Genomic DNA, 21,109 nt, shown 5'->3' on the forward strand with positions numbered 1-21,109 from the left:
CTCGCCCATAGTCATCTGGGATAGGCTCCAGCTTGCTTGCGACCCTGTAGAACAGGATAAGCAGCTACAGATAATGGATGGATGGACATAGTCTGAGGTGGGAAGTAACAATTACTAACTAGAAGGGCACTCTGTGGAGTGGATACCTCCACCAAGCCACATGTTATCAACATCAACTTACTTGAACCTTGGATAATATTAAGGCTGTACACCAAATTTCATCCAAATCCGTTCACTACTTTTTGAGTTACGTTGGGAACAAACAAAAAAATCCTGGATCCGCATACATGTCCGGATTTGCATCAAAATCGAATCAATTGTTCCTTGTCCCATGGCTCACATTTCCTCAAAATTACATCAGAATCCATCCACTATGTTTTGACTTATGTTGGGAAAAGTCAAGCAAACAAATGGATGTAAAAACATATCCTCCAACACAATTGGTGGAGGTACATATATGAAGTAACGATTACTTAGTACGGTTTATAAATATCAGTATTTTACTTGAGTTTTTCTTTCACATAATACTTTCGATTTTTACTCACTACATTATAAAAAAGAAAAACCTGTCCTTTCTACATTTCCGGACACTACCTCACTGCTTCAAGTAGCTAAGAAATCTAAACTTTAGCAGATGTATCAGAAAGAATGAGCCCTAATACCAACATCTGTAGGCTTTCTGCTGCTGTGTGCAGCTTGGGCTGTAACAGCTAGCTATTAGCATTCAGATCATTTGTATCTCCAGCCAGCTAACATTTGGAAGATTAGCTGGGTTTTTTACCTACAGTCCTTTGTTCCTCGGTGAACGAGGTGCTAATTTGACATCGGTTAAACAGGCACCTTTTAGATTTGTAATTCATTCTTGTACCTTGACTTTCATACTTAAACTAGCAGTTATGGGGCAGCACGGTGGTGTAGTGGTTAGCGCTGTCGCCTCACAGCAAGAAGGTCCGGGTTTGAGCCCCGTGGCCGGCGAGGGCCTTTCTGTGTGGAGTTTGCATGTTCTCCCCGTGTCCGCGTGGGTTTCCTCCGGGTGCTCCGGTTTCCCCCACAGTCCAAAGACATGCAGGTTAGGTTAATTGGTGACTCTAAATTGACTGTAGGTGTGAATGGTTGTCTGTGTCTATGTGTCAGCCCTGTGATGACCTGGTGACTTGTCCAGGGTGTACCCCGCCTTTCGCCCGTAGTCAGCTGGGATAGGCTCCAGCTTGCCTGCGACCCTGTAGAACAGGATAAAGCGGCTACAGATAATGAGATGAGACTAGCATTTATTGCCTGTGGGAGAGAGGAGGAGGAGGAGGAGTTACTGCCCGTCACTGAAGAGACGGAGACTCGGCCCTAGTGAAAGTCTCTGGCAAGGAGCGCTGATTGAGAGGTCCCGTACAATAGAAACTCTCCAGCGAGTGGGGGAAGGGATTCCCCGCCAAGGCTGCACACAGTGTGTTAGCGCGAGCATGTAGCCTATAGGAAATGAATAGCGTGTTGGATCAGCACTAATCCCATGTTTTGGAAAATCGAAAATGTTGTCTTGGGCCCCTCTGGGGTGTCCCCAATCCATGTGCAAAGTATGGAGTATGTGCATCCAGCCGTGTCGATTTGCACAGGTGAACAGACAGACAAACAGACAGACAGCCTTCTTTTAGTAGTATAGATATATAAAAGTTTATACTTTTTGTAATATCAGTGAAGGATTTGAATTTACCAGATGATTTATTTAGATGAATAATTTTATTTGACATGACAAAAGAATGTGATGACCTGGCGACTTGTCCAGGGTGTGCCCCGCCTCTCACCCATAGCCAGCTGGGATAGGCTCCAGCTTGCCTGCGACCCTGTAGAACAGGATAAAGCGGCTACAGATAATGAGATGAGACTAGCATTTATTGCCTGTGGGAGAGAGGAGGAGGAGGAGTTACTGCCCGTCACTGAAGAGACAGAGACTAGGCCCTAGTGAAAGTCTCTGGCGAGGAGCGCTGATTGAGAGGTCCCATACAATAGAAACTCTCAGGTGAGTGGGGGAAGGGATTCCCCGCCAAGGCTGCACACAGTGTGTTAGCGCGAGCATGTAGCCTATAGGAAATGAATAGCGTGTTGGATCAGCACTAATCCCATGTTTTGGAAAATCGAAAATGTTGTCTTGGGCCCCTCTGGGGTGTCACCAATCCATGTGCAAAGTATGGAGTATGTGCATCCAGCCGTGTCGATTTGCACAGGTGAACAGACAGACAAACAGACAGAGAGACAGACAGCCTTCTTTTAGTAGTATAGATATATAAAAGTTTATACTTTTTGTAATATCAGTGAAGGATTTGAATTTACCAGATGATTTATTTAGATGAATAATTTTATTTGACATGACGAAAGAATGTGATGACCTGGCGACTTGTCCAGGGTGTGCCCCGCCTCTCACCCATAGCCAGCTGGGATAGGCTCCAGCTTGCCTGCGACCCTGTAGAACAGGATAAAGCGGCTAGAGATAATGGATGGATGGATGACTAAAGAATGGTCATTGTAGGTATCTGTCCATGAAAGTTCAGGAACCTTTAGAGAAACTAAAGAAGACTCGTAAGATGTTCGGAAGAATTCTTGGTTTGCATTTCAGACTACTATGTGTTTAGTTTAGTTTTGTTTTGTCAGTCCTGTGCGCTGTGGAGCGTGCACCTGAAGGCGTGCCTCGGGCTGCGCGCGCATCAAGTGGACTTCAGCACGCGCACCGTTAATGATGCGTACCTGAACTCGATTAAGAAACTATGTGCGCACCTACTCAAGGACTCTGCTGACGCACATTCAGTGTGAAGTATTACGATACATCTGTGCGCATTACTGAGCCTTTCTACCCGTGTTCTTGATTTCCTGTTTCTTGATTCCTGTTTCTCGTTCCTATTTTCAATTTGCCTCTGATATCTTGTTTGCACCTCGCCCGACCTTTTTGCCTGTTTCACGTTTTTGTATTTTGCCTGCCGATTTGGACTGTTTGCCTGTGTGTGTGTGTGTGTGTTTTTGCACTATTATTATTAAACTGATTTCTTCTGCACTTACATCCGCCTCCCACGCGTACCTGACAAGTTTATTTGATTCATCACATATATATTACATTAAAAAAAAATGAAAGAATAAGTTAAGATATAGCAGAATAACATGAAGGAAAAAAACGGTTTGTGACAGGAGAAGAATACAGGGCGAAGCCCCAATTGATTTTCAACCCCTACATATTACAAAAGAATAAAAAACTTACAATGTAGAAGTATAAAAGTATATAAGGAAAACTAAAGAAAAAGAATTAAACAAAAGTGCTTTACAATAATCACTGCTTATGGCGGCCGGTATAACACTAGCTTCGCTTTATCGTGATTAGGAAGCAGGCTTTTTTTTTGGGGGGGTGACAGGTGAAAACAATAATAATCTATCTGGAACTAAACTTAAAATGACAAAGTTTGTCACTCTGCTAGCACGAAGATTGATCCTTCTCCAGTGGAAGTCTCCTCATCCTCCGAGCTGGGCTCAGTGGATGCAAGAGGTGATGCAACATCTCAAACTTGAGAAACTGAGACTCACAATAGGTGGCTCCTCGGCCACACTTGTGAGGATCTGGCAACTCTCGAACCGAGCTCCTGACTCCCACACTTGGTGTACTGTATATGAAACAAGTAACATTTATTTCTAGTCCTGTTTCTATCCCAGTGGTTTGTTTGTTTGTTTGTTTGTTTGTTTGTTTAACCCACCTCAATGGAAAGCTAATTTAATGAATATTAATTCTATTTTCTGTAACTGCCTGTTTCTCTTTAGTTTATTTTCATTTTATTGTATTATCACTGTTTTTCTTTGTTGCCGTCTCATTTTGTTATGTGGCTGTTAATATTTGAAAAAAGGCAATAAAAATATGTTGGGGGGAGAGTAGGCTTTTAAATTGAGACAGATTAGTTGCATATTTTACAGAATGAGGGAGAATGTTCCAGAGATTAACAGCTCTAGGAAAATATGAATATTGGAAATAGTTCTGAATATGAGAAGATAACGGACGATAATCTGCAGGCTCATAGTTACACGTAGCGTGGCGAGACGCGACAGGTTGCAAGTAGCGCTCGAAGGTTACAGTCACAAGGCCTGTTTTAAATAAAAGAACCAAGTCACTCATTTTTCTTCTGCAGAGGTGGACAGTAACGAAGTACACTTTTTGAGTATCTGTACTTGAGTATTTTTTTTGGGGGGAAACTTATGACTTCACTACATTTGAAAGGCAAATATCGTACTTTTCACTCCGCTACATTTCTATCAAGGTCCTCGTTACTCATTACTATGAAGCAGCTTTGAAAGTGGATGTTTTTTTTCTTTTCTTTTCTAAAACGTGATTGGTTTTTTCGCAGGTGACACTGAGACACTATCAGTAATCACTAGGGTCACGTCACGTCCATAGACTGGATAAAATAAAGATCAGTGATTTCTCAGCAGCGTTATTTAACACGATCAGTTGATGGCAGAATGGAAGGAGGCAGTTCTTCTGGGGAATGCACGCACTCATGGCTTTACCTAGAACGCGTTTCAGTTTTCTGAACGGATTAAAGATTCATTTTGTTTTAAATGTTTGCTTTGTTTCCCAAAAACAAACCACATCACGGCCTACAAAAACTCGCTATCCAACCTGCGGAAGCATATTGAGGTATATAAACGTTTTATTCCAAGAGAAAGCTTGCAGTGAAGTTGTCTGTGCTTTTAGAGCTAGCGATAACGTTGCGATAGCTATGCAGTCTGGTTAGTCAAATGACTTTCTATGGATTTGCCCGCCAAGTTGCCGTCGCCTTGTCCACGGCTAACGTTTACACATAGCTAGTTAATTTGGACACTGTTAGTTAGCATGTACAAACGGAGTTATGCTGACATGAATAATGTTAACTTATCTGAAGTCCTTTCAGAAATGTGTTTTAGCATAATCTTGCCAAATAAACAATGTAGAAATCTTTCTTTTCTAGTAGTGTTAGCTACCCAATATGATTTTGAGTGTGAAAAGAGTTTGCTAGCATGCCAGGTGGAGTGTCACTGACTAGCTAGCTTAATCGTTTTATCCTTTCACATGGCTGTGTCCCTAATACTATGCTGAAGTACAACCGTGCATAATTGACACCATCTAACATTATCTCCCCAGGCTGAGAGCTGAGGCACTCGGAGCATCTCAGGACTCAAAGGATGAAGGAGGAGAGGATGTAAGTCTCACACACTCGTCAATTAAATAACACAGTCTAAGAATCTTACCTGCTTAAGTAATTACTTGAGTATATTTTTTAGTGAAGCATCGATATTGATTTACTGCGATGGGTTTTGATCTGATACCATGCTCATTTACTCATACTTGTAAAAAAAAAAAAATTCTCAGATACCAACATCTAATATCACATGATACTATAGACCCCTTGCACTGACGTCACATTTACGTTATGTAAATTAATTACATACACAACAACTCTTTACGTCTGGACAATGAGGAACGGGAGACAGGCACTACAATTCAAGGTGCGCTTTTATTATTTTCACTTTTCAGTTCCTACTCCGCTGTACACACATGAACAGACCACACATGTTGGAGAACACAGTTCTCTCTCTCTCTCTCTCTCTCTCTCTCTCTCTCGTTACTGATTCGTTGCTGGTTCAACCTGACTCCTCGCCGTTCACAGCCGACGCTAGACCACACCCTCGCTGTTACATTAAGTTAACAAACACGCATGTGTTTACTTTTCATGGCCACTATTTAAACCAGGAAAATATAAAGAGAGATAATTAAAATGTTTTATGTATTCCAGATTGATTAATACTAATTATTATACATACAGGGCACTTTTTCGATAGAATAAAAATACGTGTTCTTTTCCCTTCTAGCAGATTTCATTCATTTGGTTCGATAGCATGCAATATTGTTCGCATATCGCTTATCCTACGTGTATTACGTCACTCTACCCAATGGAGAATGAGCATTGAATACGGTTTATGATATTGCATGGTTGTCAAGACAACATGATGTCACATGTCGGAGACGTAAAACTTCTGCGCTAGCGAGCGACTGACGATTTGTAAACAAACATGGCAGCCAGGTTTGCTTTGTTAAATAAGGAAGATTTTGAGAGAAATTTGAAAGAGAAAGACGCGTTGAACACCTGAAAGGAATATGTATGTATACTACTACTACAACTACTATTACTAGGTCGAGTCTCCTCAGGAATGACTGGCGATGGCATGCCAGGACGGCCTGTGACCCATAACAGTTCTGATTTCATCTGCTGAAGCGAGACCAGTATTGCGCATCAGCTGGTTGACATATGTCAGGTGCTGTCTGCCCCAGGAAGCCTGACCATGGCGTGGTTCCTACAGAACCAAGTTATGAGTTGCCTCATCACTGTGGCGGACACAGTGCCCCGCCAAACGCAATCGTCTTGATCTTATCTTTAAAGAGCGTGGTGGTAAATCTCCATACAGCACTTCATTTGGAATTCGGTCCCGCCAGGTGACATTGTGGACTTTTCAGAGCATGCATGTGTAGCAATCGTCCAGTCTCGATTCCTCCCGGACCATCGGTGTCCAGGCCTCACATCCGTAGGTGAGAATAGATTTCACCGAAGCCACGAAGATGCGCTTTTTTAACCCGATTACCATATTTGAATGCCAGATGTTCTTCAGCTTATGGAGTGCGCACCAGGCCTGGGCCTTTCTCACACCAATATCCTTCCCTGATGAACCAATGCACGAGCCCAATCATCCTTGACAAAAATCTCCTCACCATCAAGAGTAGTCAGCTTGACCTCGCCCGAGATGTTTAGCAGTACCACCTCGGTCTTTTTTGCGTTCAAGGCCAGCCCGAGCTTTCTGCATTGCATCTCCACACCACTGAGCAGCGTTTGAGCGAGCCTGGCTCACTGAGCCACTCGAGTGCAATATTGTCTGCGAAGTCGAGGTCTGTTATGACCGGGCCCACTCACCAGCTCCGTCTTGGGTGTATGGTAAACCCTAGTTCTTCTTCACGACCATTTATTGCCTTTCGCAAAGCATAGTCGAGTGCTATCACAAACAGATATGGGGCTAAGGTGTCACCTTGTAAAACGCCTACTTCGATGTTGAACGCTTCTGTTTCACCATCCGGAGAGAGGACCTTCGCTGAGGTGTTGGCGTACATATCGCTTACTGACTGCACTATTTTAGGAGGAATGCTGTATGCCAGGAGGATCTTCATGAGCTTGCCTCTGTGAATGGAATTGGAGGCTTTTCTAAAAAATTTAAAAAAAAAAAATTGGCTGGCTTTTTTTTTTTTCTTTTGTGGTATATCAGGTATATTCCATTCAGCTATTCGTCTTCGACTCGTTCAATATCATGCTAGCTGAATGGAATATATCTGATATACCACGAAATATAGCCAGGCAATATTATTTAAACATGTTACTAATTTCAGTATCGTTATTGATGAGTACCAGAAACATTGGTTTGCTAAAATGGTATCAGTACATCCTTGATACATATTTGGGTATAGAATCTATTCACGAGTTCAGTCATTGGTCTCCAGTGATCACTGCGACATGCTGGAGTTGGGTAGTTGAATAATATGAACACGTATTAAGGCTTTTAGATGCTATGTTTATTTAACACACACATTCCTTTCATTCATTGCTGCTGAGGCACGTTTTCACAAAAAGCTTAATTTCCTGAATAATAACTAGTAACATGAGCTAAATATGCTACTTTAACCAGCTTCGCTTCTAACCACTAACCTCCGCCTGCTTGTGCGGTGTGTGTGTGTGTGTGTGTGTGTGTGTTTTTTTGTTTGTTTGGTGTTGGAACACGGAACAGTATTCATCCTCACTGCAGGATGACGTGGCCGTGGCCCAGAGGCGCAGGTTCACACGGGTGGAGATGGCGCGCGTCCTGATGGAACGTAACCAGTACAAAGAGAGACTGATGGAGCTGCAGGAAGCCGTCCGCTGGACTGAAATGATCAGGTCACAGTCACGCGCACACACACACATTTAAACTATGACACATGGAGAAACATACATCACATACAGTACCAGTCAAAAGTTTGGACACGCCTACTTGTTTATAGGTTTTTCTGTATTTGGACTATTTTCTACATCAAAACTATGAAATAACATATATGGAATTATGTGGGAAATTTTAAAAAAAGTGTTAAACAAAATATGTTTCATATTTTAGATTCTTTAAAGTAGCCACTGTTTACCGTGACGCTTTACACCCTATTGGCGTTATCTTAAAGCTAGACGGCCTTTCAGTTTCATAATACCCGTGAAATTTAGTTCCCTCTGCAATTTGTTCATTATGATATATGTTTACTTCTGTAATATCTTAAAAAAAACAGGCTATTCTGTGGCTGGAAAGTTATTTAATTTGAGGGGATTCCCGAGCAAATAACGTGCATGAAATCACTCACTTTGCGCAGTCAAGCAGACAGAGGAAGTCCGTGTGCACATGCGCAGATTTACCTACTTCTTTTTCTTCTTCTTTTGGGTTTTACGGCAGCTGGTATCCAGTGTCGCATTACCCTTGACCGTGCACTGACAGTTCCATCATTCTGTCACTAAACGAACAGCTGATCACACCGAGGTGCTCGCTGACTGCCGAGATTTATTAGTTTGGTCCTGCGTTTCCTTTCCTTCATATAGAACATAACATCTTTTCATCTCGCTTTCCGTTACTGTAGTTGGTCTTTCACGTTTCATTCACGTCCTCCATTTTCCTCTCCTATTTCAAATTTGTATCCCACAATGCCTTGCGCGAACGGGGAAAGCCCACCACATGATGCATGACGTAGTATCTTGAATTGGGTCATGGTGAAGCAGGAAAAAATAGCGGAGAATTTAGGGCCACGTGGCCTTAAATCCATTAATTGTTCTATTTTTAAAAAACTAATAAAATGGGAAGTCTGTGATTTCAAATTCAGTAGCTTTCGGTCCACTAAACAAAAATAACTGGGTGTTGGGGAAAATTCTTTTCATGACCTACATTTGAAAAAGCTGAAAGGCAGTGTAGCTTCAACCAGCTTTATGGGGTAGTCACCTGGAATGCTTTTAATTAACTTGTGCCTCATTAAAAGTGAATTAGTGCAATTTCTTGCCTTTTTAATGTGTTTGAGATCAAAAAGTAAATAGTAAATAATAAAAACACAATAAACAGCCCTATTCCACACCACAACTGTAGTAATCCATGTTATATGTCAACAACCGTTCAACTAAGTAAAAGGAAACGACATCCATCATTACTTTAAGACATGAAGCGTCTTTTAATTAATAACAATAAAGAAAAAAACACTGAATTCGAAGGTGTGTCCAAACTTTTGACTGGTATTGTATATCAAACGTATATCACACTGCTCCTGGTGCAGAACACACACTGAGTACATGCCTGAAAGTTCATGCACTCACTTTGGTCATGTGTGTGTTCATTTCTCTCTTTTTTTTTTTGCGGTCTCTATTATAGAGCTTCTAGGGAGAGTCCTCAAATACAAGAGAAGAAGAAATCGACCATCTGGCAGTTGTGAGTTTGTCGGTTCTTTGCATCTGATACCCACAATCATTTTTATATTTAACCTGTGATCTTCAACAGCGTCCAAAGACGACTTTTTAAGTTTAAGCTACATGATGGTCTAGTTTGGTTAACTGTTTCCCGCAATGCCGTTTGACTACCTGCTGATAGTTGTGTGGGTGGGATTTAGCCCTCGCTTCATCTCGACCTAAAGAGAGCAATACATCAGCGCTTTAATTATTTATTCTGTCCAACACTCTCACCTCCTCAGCTCTACACTCTGCTCAAACATATCGGGTTTCAAATATTCAACTTTTATGCGAATACCATCACCAGTGGCGTCATGTTTGACATCTCATAGATCACTAGCCAGCCAAGCCAAGACCCTCCTTGTGTCCGAAATTGCTCACTTGTTCACTACTCCCTGTATAGGGAATTACTATATAGAGGACTATACAGTGAGCTCATTGGTAAAATGAAAAAACACTTTCGGACACTAGTCGGTCGCGCTGGTATTTACGTCATTACTGTCACACAATTAAAACGTACCAGATCAGTCGGCTATTGGGTTTTCAAAATAATAAATAAATGCATGTATTTTTGTGATAAATCCATATTATACTGAGCGTATTTCCCACATTAATCAATACAAAGTACCTGCATCTTTCAGTTCTTTTAAATCAAGGCTGAATACTTTCTTCTTTGCCGCTGCCTTTTATTAAATCAAATTTGAGGCTTTTAATTTGATTTCTTTCAGCGCGACCGCAATGCATGATGGGATATAGTGCTTTGGTTAGTGACGATCGTTGTACGCTACTTTTCGTGATGCATTGTGGGATACTTTGAGTGCACTATATAGGGTGTAATAATCCTCACTATCGTTTCGGACAGCACTACAAAATGGCATCCCCACTATATAGTACCCTATATAGTGAGTAGGGAGTGATTTCAGACACAGGGCCAGACGTAGCTGACATAATAAGTTGGTCCAAGTGTGTCGCATTGCATTTTGGAACTTTGAGTCCAGCATTTGCTGTCTCCACTGCTCATTGGATTTCTCATTAATAGTGAGTGAGAAAATACATTCTTGCACGTTTGTATTATGAGCCTGCAGTAAAAACTTGGCCATTATCACCTATGTTTGAGATTGCTGAATTTTTTTCTCTTATTAGACCCCATTGTGACTGTGCTAGCAATGCCGACCTGTGACATCAGTAGTGTTGTAGACAAGACCACCTAAACTGAGACCAAGTCATGACCGATACCAAAGTGTATCGAGACCAAGACTTTTGATGGGTTGAGAGCAAGACCAAGGCAGGGTGAGACCAAGTCAGGACCAGACAAATGGGTGTAAAGAGGTGTGGGGAAGGGGTGACGGCCATTAACAGGAAGAAAAATTTCAAATTAGCAAGGAGTCTCGTTATCGGTCGCATTTGAAGCAGGAAATTTTACATCCAATCACAGTAACGATGTTAACTAATAAATCAGACAGTGCACAGGCAATTTAGTGAAATCCCCGCAGTTGTGGTCTTGACCCGTCCTGAAATAAAATCCCGAGTCCTCTATGTCTGAGCCTGAGTAAAAATGTGGTTGATTCTGAGACGAGACCAAGATCTTCAAAAAGTGGTTTTGAAACCAGTCTCAAGTACTACAACACTAGATGTCAGAACAGTACACAACCTCTAATTGCAAAAATACAGCACCAACCAACCAACCAACCAACCAACCAGTTAAGACCAGAATTGATAAGTACATCAGAGCAGGTTCAGTATAAACATTTCTAATGTGTTTCATGGTGGCGTTTCCTAGTATTTGCTTTAAATAAGGTGTTGTGAACCTTCTCCTTTTCCTCCAGCTTTGCACGTCTCTTCAGCTCATCCTCAAGCCCTCCTCCAGTCAAGCGGCCATACACCAGCGTCAACATCCACTACAGATCCCCTTCTCCTGCAGGCTTCAACCAGAGACGCTCACACACCATGTGCCAGATCTCTACGTCCAACCGCACACTCGAGTTCTTCCCTGAGGAGTGAGAACATGCAACAACACCCACACCGACAGTACCAGTCAAAAGTTTGGATACACCTTCTAATTCAATGGTTTCTTCATTTTTATTAATTAAATGTAATGATGGATGTCGTTTCTCTTTACTTCGTTGAGCGGTTCGTGATATGGATTACTACGGTCGTGGTGTGGAATAAGGCTGTTTACTGTATTATTATTATTTACTGTTTGATCTCAAACGCATTAAGAGGGCAAGAAATTGCACTAATTAACTTTTGATGACGCAGCTGTTAACTGAAAACCATTCCAGGTGACTACCTCATGAAGCTGGTTAAGATAATGCCAATAATGTGTAAAGCGTCATCAAGGTAAACGCTGGATACTGTGAAGAATCTAATATGAAATATCCGTCCATCCATTATCTGTAGCCGCTTATCCTGTTCTACAAGGTCGCAGGCAAGCTGGAGCCTATCCCAGCTGACTATGCGCGAAAGGCGGGGTACACCCTGGACAAGTTGCCAGGTCATCACAGGGCTAATATGAAACATATTTTCCTTTTTTTTAACACGTTTTTACTGACCACATCATTCCATATGTTGTTTCATAGTGTTGATGTCTTCAGTATTGTTCTACAATGTAGAAAATAGTCATAATACAGAAAAACCTCTGAATGAGTAGGGGTGTTCAAACTTTTGACTACTATTATATTTACATGTTCACAAATTAGTGCAGGCACAAATACTGTTATGCACATTTACACAGACCACAGGCTTTAAGATTGCACAGGAAGCTCTTATAAATGTTTAACAGTGCTGCTTAAAAACTTAATTTTAAGTCTGAGCATTACATCTCAAATATTAGCAATGCAGCATGCGTCGTCCATTTTGTTTTATTTTGTTTGCCTTAATGAATATGCAACTTGAGGTATTTCAAACTTAAGGTAAAAATAGACCTTCATGCAAACTGATTTATTTTACACCTAATATTCCACAAAATCGAGTCATACATGAGCTGACAGCTGACGAGGCACGTAGCACCGAGTTGGCTATAAGCCATGTATGACGAGATCGAGTGGAATAACTTTTTTTTTTTGCGGTCTGGTTTCCATCAAATCCTGTGCTCTGATTGGCTGGTGAGCGGCTCCGTATCCTACAATATGGACCCCAGTTACAGACCCCGGTTATGGACCTCTGGTGACTCGCTCGTTCACAACAACAAACATAGTAGCATTTTTTGCCAACATTTATATTTTTTTATAAGATTTATTTATAAGATTACCAAAAATCTTATACATTTTTGCCAGCATTTCTCAGGAGAATAGCATTAATTTTACAGCATGGATAGTCTTCACAGCGAAAGCGAGTTTTAATCCCCTGAGGAAGAAGAAATAAAAGAAAACATTTCAGGAGAAAGCTAAAAACCTCTAACTGTTGCTAACGCCGAGCAAAAACATGGCTGAATCCTGAATGACTCAATTTTGTATAAATAGGGGACTACATAGGTGGCAAAATGTAATTTTTTTTTTCCTGCCATGGAAGTGCACTTGTATACTGAGGAGGAAGCCATTTGCATTACAGCTGTGAATGAGGATTCAAAATGGCGCCTCACCTTGGCTCGGTTTTCCCTTTTGGGCGCTCTCGTTTTGTGTTAGAATTTGGTAATAAATAAATAAATATATTATTTACCAGCTTAAGGTCGGTCCGTATGGTGAAATACTGTGACCTCGGCCTTGAATACTGACCTCGGCCCAGAGGGCCTCGCTCAGTACTTTCAAGACCTCGGTCACGGTATTTCACCATACAGACCTCCCACCTGGTAAATAACATATATATATATATATATATATATATATATATATATATATATATATATAAAATATTCTATCCACATTCACTGGATTTTGAGAAACGGAGCATTTTTATTTTTTGCAAATTCGATAAATAAAAACTTTATACAAAACGTCCGACAAAATAATTTCCGCTTAGAATGTAAACAAACTGGCGAAATGAGAGCAGCAATTTGTGAAAAATGCTATAATAATAATAATTCTTGAAAAATAAAAAAAGATACATTTTTACCATCAAATACTTTTTTTTATTCCATATTTTGTTGCTTTTTTTTGTATTTTTTGGGGTTTTGTTTTCAAGTAGAGTTTTTATTTCATGCTTGGTAGGTTCAGCGACACGCTCTGCCATTTTCTTCTTCTTCTTTCGTTTTTTTTTTTGGCGGTTGGCAAACCAACGTAAAGGTGCATTACTGCCACCAACTGGGCTCGAGTGTGGAACAGGAGTTTTTTTTTTTTTTTTGGGGGGGGGGACATATTCTTTTAGCTATTTCTGTTTCTTTTAAATACTTGATAAAGTGATATATCTGACTTGATGCGCGCCACCATTTTGTTTTTCTCTACTCACTGATATGAGCTGATATCCTAGTAGTAGAGTAGCCAATCAGAGTGCACAATTGCTCATATCCAGTGACTGTGAATAGAATAATGGAAGTTATTAAGCTCAAAAGTCAGTTTCGTGGTGGCAATTTATTACACAAACTAATACACCTGAAGGGTAGGTATTAAATGTGCACAAGCCCATTGCTATTGCTTGTAAGGAAATTTATAGCATTTTGTAAGACTTAATAAGGTGTTCATTTATCTAAACTATGCCATAGTGTCTCAAAACAATCAGAATGTCACTGAAACCCTTAAATTTATTATTACCATGGTTTTCTTTATCCACCACATGTTCGCTCTGCTGATGCAGCGGTCATGTAGAGCTTTAAAAATGCACACTCGTGTTTATACTGGTGTTTTCCAAAGTGTCTGACTTCCTATAATGGCAGTTTCATTTTGACTTCTCTGGGAGCTCTTTGAAATCTGAACTCGCCATGGCTATTGAGAGCGACTGGCACACACAAAAACCTCATTTGCATGTTGTTTTGTGCCCTTAGTTATGATGTGATGTCATTCCTGCCGTTATTTATCCAGTAGCACATCCATAGCAATAGTTTATTTGAGATCTCAGTAAATATCTGTGTTTTAATGGAGCAAAGACCAGGGTTTATAGGACAGAAAGATTTGAAATTATTATTTTGGGTTGGTACAGCTTCTCTGGGAGTCGTGAGTGAACCCTGAGTTCTTCTGCATAATAAAATGAACCACGTTAATGACTATTGAACCTTAGATGTAAATTTTGTCTTTTGTTAAAATTTCTAATAGCTAGTCCAGACTGGTTAATGCTGATTGTCTAGCTAAAATCTTCCTGGTTGAATTATACTGTTTAGCGAGTGAGTCTCAGATTACTTGAGAAAACTTGAGCAAAAAGGAAGGAGGGGATTTATATTCTAGCAACTCGACCAGTGACAGAATACATTCATTCATTCAGTCATCTTCAACGACTACTTTATCCTCATCAGGCTGCGGATCAGGAGCCCACACATGTCTGTTTTTTTTTTTTTGTTTAAGCTTGACATGTCCTTTGTATTGAATAAATGGTTAGCAATTAGTTTATTGTTGATTGTTTATTATAAATGAACTGAAGAATATTTGCGAGAAAATTCTATTCGTCCTCCTCCAGGAAGCACTTTATCCTGGACTGGGCTGGGACACGGTGAATCCGGAGCCTATCCCAGGAACACTAGGCGTGAAGTAGAAATGCCCCCTGAATGGATAGAAAATATTATCATGCCATATTTTCAATAATTAACCACAATTATTCTATCCACGTTCACTGGATATGAGCAATCGCACGCTCTGATTGGCTACTCTACTACTAGACTATCAGCTCATATACCGTGAGTAAAGAAAAATAAAATGGTGGCGCGTGTTGCTGAACCAACCGAGGACGAAATAAAAACTCTACTCGAAAACAAAACCTCAAAAATCATCAAGTTTTTAAAAGAAACAGAAATGGCTAAAAGAATATAGTTTTTTACCCCCCAATAGTGCCTGTTCCACACTTCAGGTGGCGGTAAAGCACCTTTTAAGTTGGTTGGCCAAAAAAAGCTAAAGAAGAAGAAAGCCCCCCCCAAAAAATACAAAAAGCAACAAAATATGGAATGAAAGTATTTGATGGTAAGAACGTATCTTTTTTTTTTCAAGAATTATTATAGCATTTTCCACAAATTGCTGCTCTCATTTCGCCAGTTTGTTTACGTTCTAAGCGAAAATGATTTTGTCGGACGTTTTGTATAAAGATTTTAATTATTGAATTTGCAAAAAATAAAAATGCTCTGTTTCTCAAAATCCAGTGAATGTGGATAGAATAAAACAGTTATTTCACTCAATCTCATCGTACATGGCTTACAGCCAACTCGGTGCTACACGCCTCATTGGCTATCAGCTCATGTCCGACTCGATTTGGTGAAATAACTGTTAAATAGTTAATTTTCGATGGGTTACATTTGTACAGAGGCTGGAGTTCAGTATAACATTTGCAACACAACTGAAATATTGATCAGTATTATACTGGGGAAAAATCTCATTATTTCGCTTTGAAAATGCGGGGGAACAACTTGAATTTAACTTTCGAAATGCTCTGTGAATGCGACATACACAAATACTCTTGAATACTTGTTAATGTTTGTGAATTTGTTTGTGCACACATTACTGATATTGTCTACACTGCATAATGTTTTGTCTCGATTCGTGTTTTCTCATTTGGTGTAGCTGAAGTGCTTTGCTGCTCCCCGTGCTATACAAAACATATATGTAGCTACATGCACACACACGTACTGTACAATCTATAATATCACTTCAAATCAGCGTACACGTTTCAGTCCAATGCATGCGTGCTCACAGCTGGGCTTCTTCATGCATATGTGTGTCTGTGATGTAGAGCTGCGCAGTTTTTATTTCACTCTCGCCTCTAACCCACTGCCCCAATTTTCTTTTCTTTTCTGTCTCTAACTCTTCTCTTTCTATCACTTTTGCATATGCGGCTGTCTGGCTGGCTCACTGACGCTCTTTTGCGGACCGCTCGCCCCCTCTGTCTCTCCTTTTCTCTGTCTTTCTGTTCCATAGACTGCCCAGTAATGGTGTTGCGTCTCTCCTTAGCGACTCGGCGCTCTCGGTCCGTAGGGAGCAGCGGCGTGAACAGTACCGGCAGGTCCGTGAACACATGCGCCGGGATGATGGCCTCATGCAGGCCTGTGGCTGGAGTGTGCCACCCCGCTTTAAACAGGTAGCACTACTTCACCTTTGACCTTTCACCATTCTTCCCTCACCTACATTCCTGCTGCTGAAGTATGGAGGCTCATTTAGCTCTGTTATGAAAGGCCAGGTTTGAAGAAATGCTGGTAAAGCAGGAATGAAAAAGAGAACAGCGGGTAAAGCGGGACTGTATCATAAAGTAAAAAGCATTTGGGAAGATGAGGATATTTCTTGAGGTTAATATGCTGTGTTGCAGTTTTGGTGTTTTTTTTTTTTTTTTTGTGCCTCTAGCTGAGTCTTTCCTGTTCCTGAGTCTACCGACTGATCTGCTACGGTGATGGCTAACACGTGCTTTCTGAGACATCTGAAGCCAGCCCTAATATCTTTTCATGCACAGGATGAGGGCAATAATTGCACTTTTCTGTGTATATGAGCTAGCTGTGATTAGCCATCGCTTCTACCCAAGTCTTGTTCTCCTGGCAAGTCTCATCCTCTAGTGTATAATTTCACCTGGATACTCTACAGTAGAGCTGTACTCAAATAGTGCTACTATAATGAAGCATATCAGGTGAAAGTTCAAATTCAATCCAAATTACTTGAAACTGCTCTCGTTGAATTCGGAATTGAATGCAGAACAGCATGCTTTTTACATAATTAAAATATGTTTATCCATTCTTGAGATGTTGCAAATCAAAGATTGGGGGGGGAAAAAAAGGCTCAATTTTTAGAAAACTGCCGTAATATTCTGTATGAGGATCACATGGTCCAAAATGAGCCTCATTAACCAATGAGATCAAATATTTTTTTCTTAATAACGTTTCTATTTTTCAAGATATTTACAAGGAAATTGGCAGGCACATAGATGGTTGGATACTGAATACAAAGTTTGAAAAAATTATTAAAAACATATTGTGCACATTTAATATTTCATAGTAGTAATTATGCTAATTAGGTAAAACCATTAAATCAGTACATTCAATAAAAAAAGTAATAAAAGATTTCTAATACCCTCTTTGTACTCTGTAGGCCTCTGTATTTCTCAAAAGTAGGGCCTACTAGTGTTTATATTAAAGAATATAAATGATTATTTCGATTAATATTAGCAAACCTTGGAAAAAAAAAAACGTGAGCCACATCCAATAAACACTTCACATTAATTGAATTGAAATTGACACTCGTGTTTCTGACTTCGGGTTTTTTAAAATCTCATTCCGACCACTAAGACCTCAATATTTATCATCAAAACAACTACAGTTATATTCTAAAATGGTTATTTATTTACAGGAATCAGTTTGATTTGAAAAAAAAATAAGTAGGTAAAGCTTTGAAAACTCACTTCAAAGTCTCCCATGAAGCATAACATCAAAACTAGCAGGTGGAAAATTTTGCTGAATCCTTCATCAGAAACGGTGAGAGCTGACCACTTTCCCGTGACTCGGAAATCACCGGCAGTTTCCCGACGTCACGTGAACAGAGAGTGCACTCTGTTGTAGCAACTTCAACCTGCCATTACTCCCAAAGGACTGAATAGATCTTAATGAAATAAATTTCTTTGGAAAGTAGAAATTATAAGCTTTTTAATAATAGTATTCGCGATAGAAAATAATCAAGAGTTAAGCAATGACAGATTTGGAAACTTAGATGAGTGTCTGCATGCACAATTTTCACAGCACAGCTGGCAAGTACAGTTTGATTTTTTTTTTTAGTATCCAATTGTAAAATAGTAATATTTATAATCACACCCGAAGAGGAACGGTTCCTTTCTGCATTTGGTTCCTCTCAAGATCTCAGGGAGTTTTTCCTTGCCACTGTCGCATCTGGTTCTCTTGCTCTGGTTCTCTTGTTCATTACGGATCAAGATCAAGACCTGGATTTCTTGTTAAAGTGCTATACAAATAATATCGAGTTGAATCAGATAGCTGTGGCATCATTGGAATTGAAACTCACTGTCTCATGATGAAGCTAAACTTTAGAACTTGAAGTGACTTTTTGGTGTTTTATCTGGTTGTTTGATAGAAAATAGTCATTAATGATATCTGTTGTTAGGAGACAAATGAAAAAGTGCACAAGAATCTTGGAATAGAATGATGCTCGTAGTTAGCTCATATCGAGCAATTGATTGGTTAAATAGATGACAGATTCAGCTTTAAGAAGGTAGTGGATCTTGGAGCATCAGCAGCTTGTGTACGGTGGTGAGAGTGTGTATGTGTCAGGGTCGCCAGTGGTGACCATGTGCCGCCGTGGCTCTAACTGTGATCTCCTACAGACGGGTTCCCAGGCAGACAGCGCTCAGGACACCGCAGGAAAGAGGCCGCAGGCAAGTCTGCCCGGCAGAGGACTAGCATGCACCTCTCCTTCCCCGCCCCCTCTAAAACTCCGCCCCTAATCTCACCCAAACGTTGCCCAGCAGTCAAACCTAACCAAAGCCCTGCCCCTTTAGGTGTGACAAAGATCCCTTAAGGTTCTTTGATGGGTTTAACATCATACAATGGAGATTATTACAAGAGCACCTCCAGCACATAGCAACACAATATTGATGCACAAATGGTCACATGATATCTGCCAACCAAGAACTACACATAATCACTTCAAAACAGTGATTCCTAGATGATTAGATAATCAGATTGATCAATGCTTTCCAAAGCCTATAATTAAACGGTTGCTATTGGCTGTTGTTTGTCTTAAACGTCAGCGTGCAGTGTTGATTAATCCCTGTTGAGCATGTTTGTATGTCTTTAACCTAAATCTGAATCTGGGGTGTCAAACAGGTGACCTGCGGGCTGATACCAGTTTGAATGATTTTACAGTGGTGCTTGAAAGTTTGTGAACCCTTTAGAATTTTCTATATTTCTGCATAAATATGACCAAAAACTTCATTAGATTTTTACACAAGTCCTAAAAGTAGATAAAGAGAGCCCAGTTAAACAAATGAGACAAAAATATTATACTTGGCCATTTATTTATTGAGGAAAATGAGCCAATATTACATATCTGTGAGTGGCAAAAGTATGTGAACCTCTAGGATTAGCAGTTCATTTGAAGGTGAAATTAGAGTCAGGTATTTTCAATCAATGGGATGACAATCAGATGTGAGTGGGCACCATGTTTTATTTAAAGAACAGGGATCTATCAAAGTCTGATCTTCACAACACATGTTTGTGGAAGTGTATCATGGCACGAACAAAGGAGATTTCTGAGGACCTCAGAAAAAGTGTTGTTGATGCTCGTCAGGCTGGAAAAGGTTACAGAACCATCTCTAAAGAGTTTGGACTCCACCAATCCACAGTCAGACAGATTGTGTACAAATGGAGGAAATTCAAGACCATTGTTCCCCTCCCCAGGAGTGGTCGACCAACAAAGATCACTCCGAGAGCAAGGCGTGTACCGGTAATAGTCGCCAAGGTCACAAAGGACCCCAGGGTAACTTCTAAGCAACTGAAGGCCTCTCTCACATTGGCTAATGTTCATGAGTCCACCATCAGGAGAACACTGAACAACAATGGTGTGCATGGCAGGGTTGCAAGGAGAAAGCCACTGCTCTCCAAAAAGAACATTGCTGCTCGTTTGCAGTTTGCTAAAGATCACGTGGACAAGCCAGAAGGCTATTGGAAAAATGTTTTGTGGACGGATGAGACCAAAATACAACTTTTTGGTTTAAATGAGAAGCATTTGGAGAAAGGAAAACACTGCATTCCAGCATAAGAACCTTATCCCATCTGTGAAGCATGATGGTGGTAGTATCATGGTTTGGGCCTGTTTTGCTGCATCTGGGCCAAGACGGCTTGCCATCATTAATGGAACAATGAATTCTGAATTATATCAGCGAATTCTAAAGGAAAATGTCAGGACATATGTAAATAGACATATGGGCGCTGTGTGAGACGGCTGCCTCTCCAGTAGCTCTGTAGTTTTTAGCTCTTTAAACCTCTTTTTTTTCCACCTTTTTTTTTACTTTTCTGCTCTTCTTACGAAGACATAGTGTGTTTTACTATATAACATGGATATATTTAACTTTAACACGCAACCAGGAGCCAGTTTTCTCACTTATTCGAGAGAGGAGCTGCTGGCCCTGTAAACAATGGGACGAGCCGGGATACGACACCCCATCCTGGCCAAGCTGAGGAGGAAACCCAGGGGCTGCAAGGCTGGAGCTAAGCTAAAGGCTAGGCTAATGGACAACCGGCGGCGCTACAAACCATCCATTCCCTCCGTTATCATGGGGAATGTGAACTCGCTGCCGAATAAAGTCGATGAGCTTTCCGCTCTGAACAACCAGCGGATTTACCGGGAGAGCAGCTTATTTATCTTTACGGAGACATGGCTAACACACCTTGTACCGGATGCTAACGTGGACCTGCGGGGATTCACTGCTGTGAGTGCCGACAGAGACACTAACGCATGCGGGAAAAGCAAAGGTGGGGGACTCATCATTTATGTTAACAACCGCTGGTG

The 21,109-nt window shown here is 40.6% G+C and overlaps 1 protein-coding gene across 11 annotated transcripts in view; it reads left to right on the forward strand.

Moving 5' to 3' along the window:
- mapk8ip3 (mitogen-activated protein kinase 8 interacting protein 3) overlaps window positions 1-21,109 on the forward strand; it is a 125,999-nt gene that overhangs the window by 65,478 nt on the left and 39,412 nt on the right. For 4 of the 11 annotated variants that reach the window (XM_060901919.1, XM_060901924.1, XM_060901920.1 and 1 more), the window contains 6 exons: window positions 5,141-5,198; window positions 7,825-7,973; window positions 9,469-9,525; window positions 11,369-11,539; window positions 16,529-16,688; window positions 18,924-18,974. In XM_060901919.1, coding sequence (XP_060757902.1) covers window positions 5,141-5,198; window positions 7,825-7,973; window positions 9,469-9,525; window positions 11,369-11,539; window positions 16,529-16,688; window positions 18,924-18,974 — 646 coding nt within the window. The remainder of the gene's footprint in view (window positions 1-5,140; window positions 5,199-7,824; window positions 7,974-9,468; window positions 9,526-11,368; window positions 11,540-16,528; window positions 16,689-18,923; window positions 18,975-21,109) is intronic. The other 7 variants (XM_060901923.1, XM_060901928.1, XM_060901921.1 and 4 more) reach the window with 5 other exon arrangements.

Source organism: Neoarius graeffei, chromosome 20 (assembly GCF_027579695.1).
Source record: "Neoarius graeffei isolate fNeoGra1 chromosome 20, fNeoGra1.pri, whole genome shotgun sequence".
In the NCBI taxonomy this organism is placed as follows: domain Eukaryota; kingdom Metazoa; phylum Chordata; class Actinopteri; order Siluriformes; family Ariidae; genus Neoarius; species Neoarius graeffei.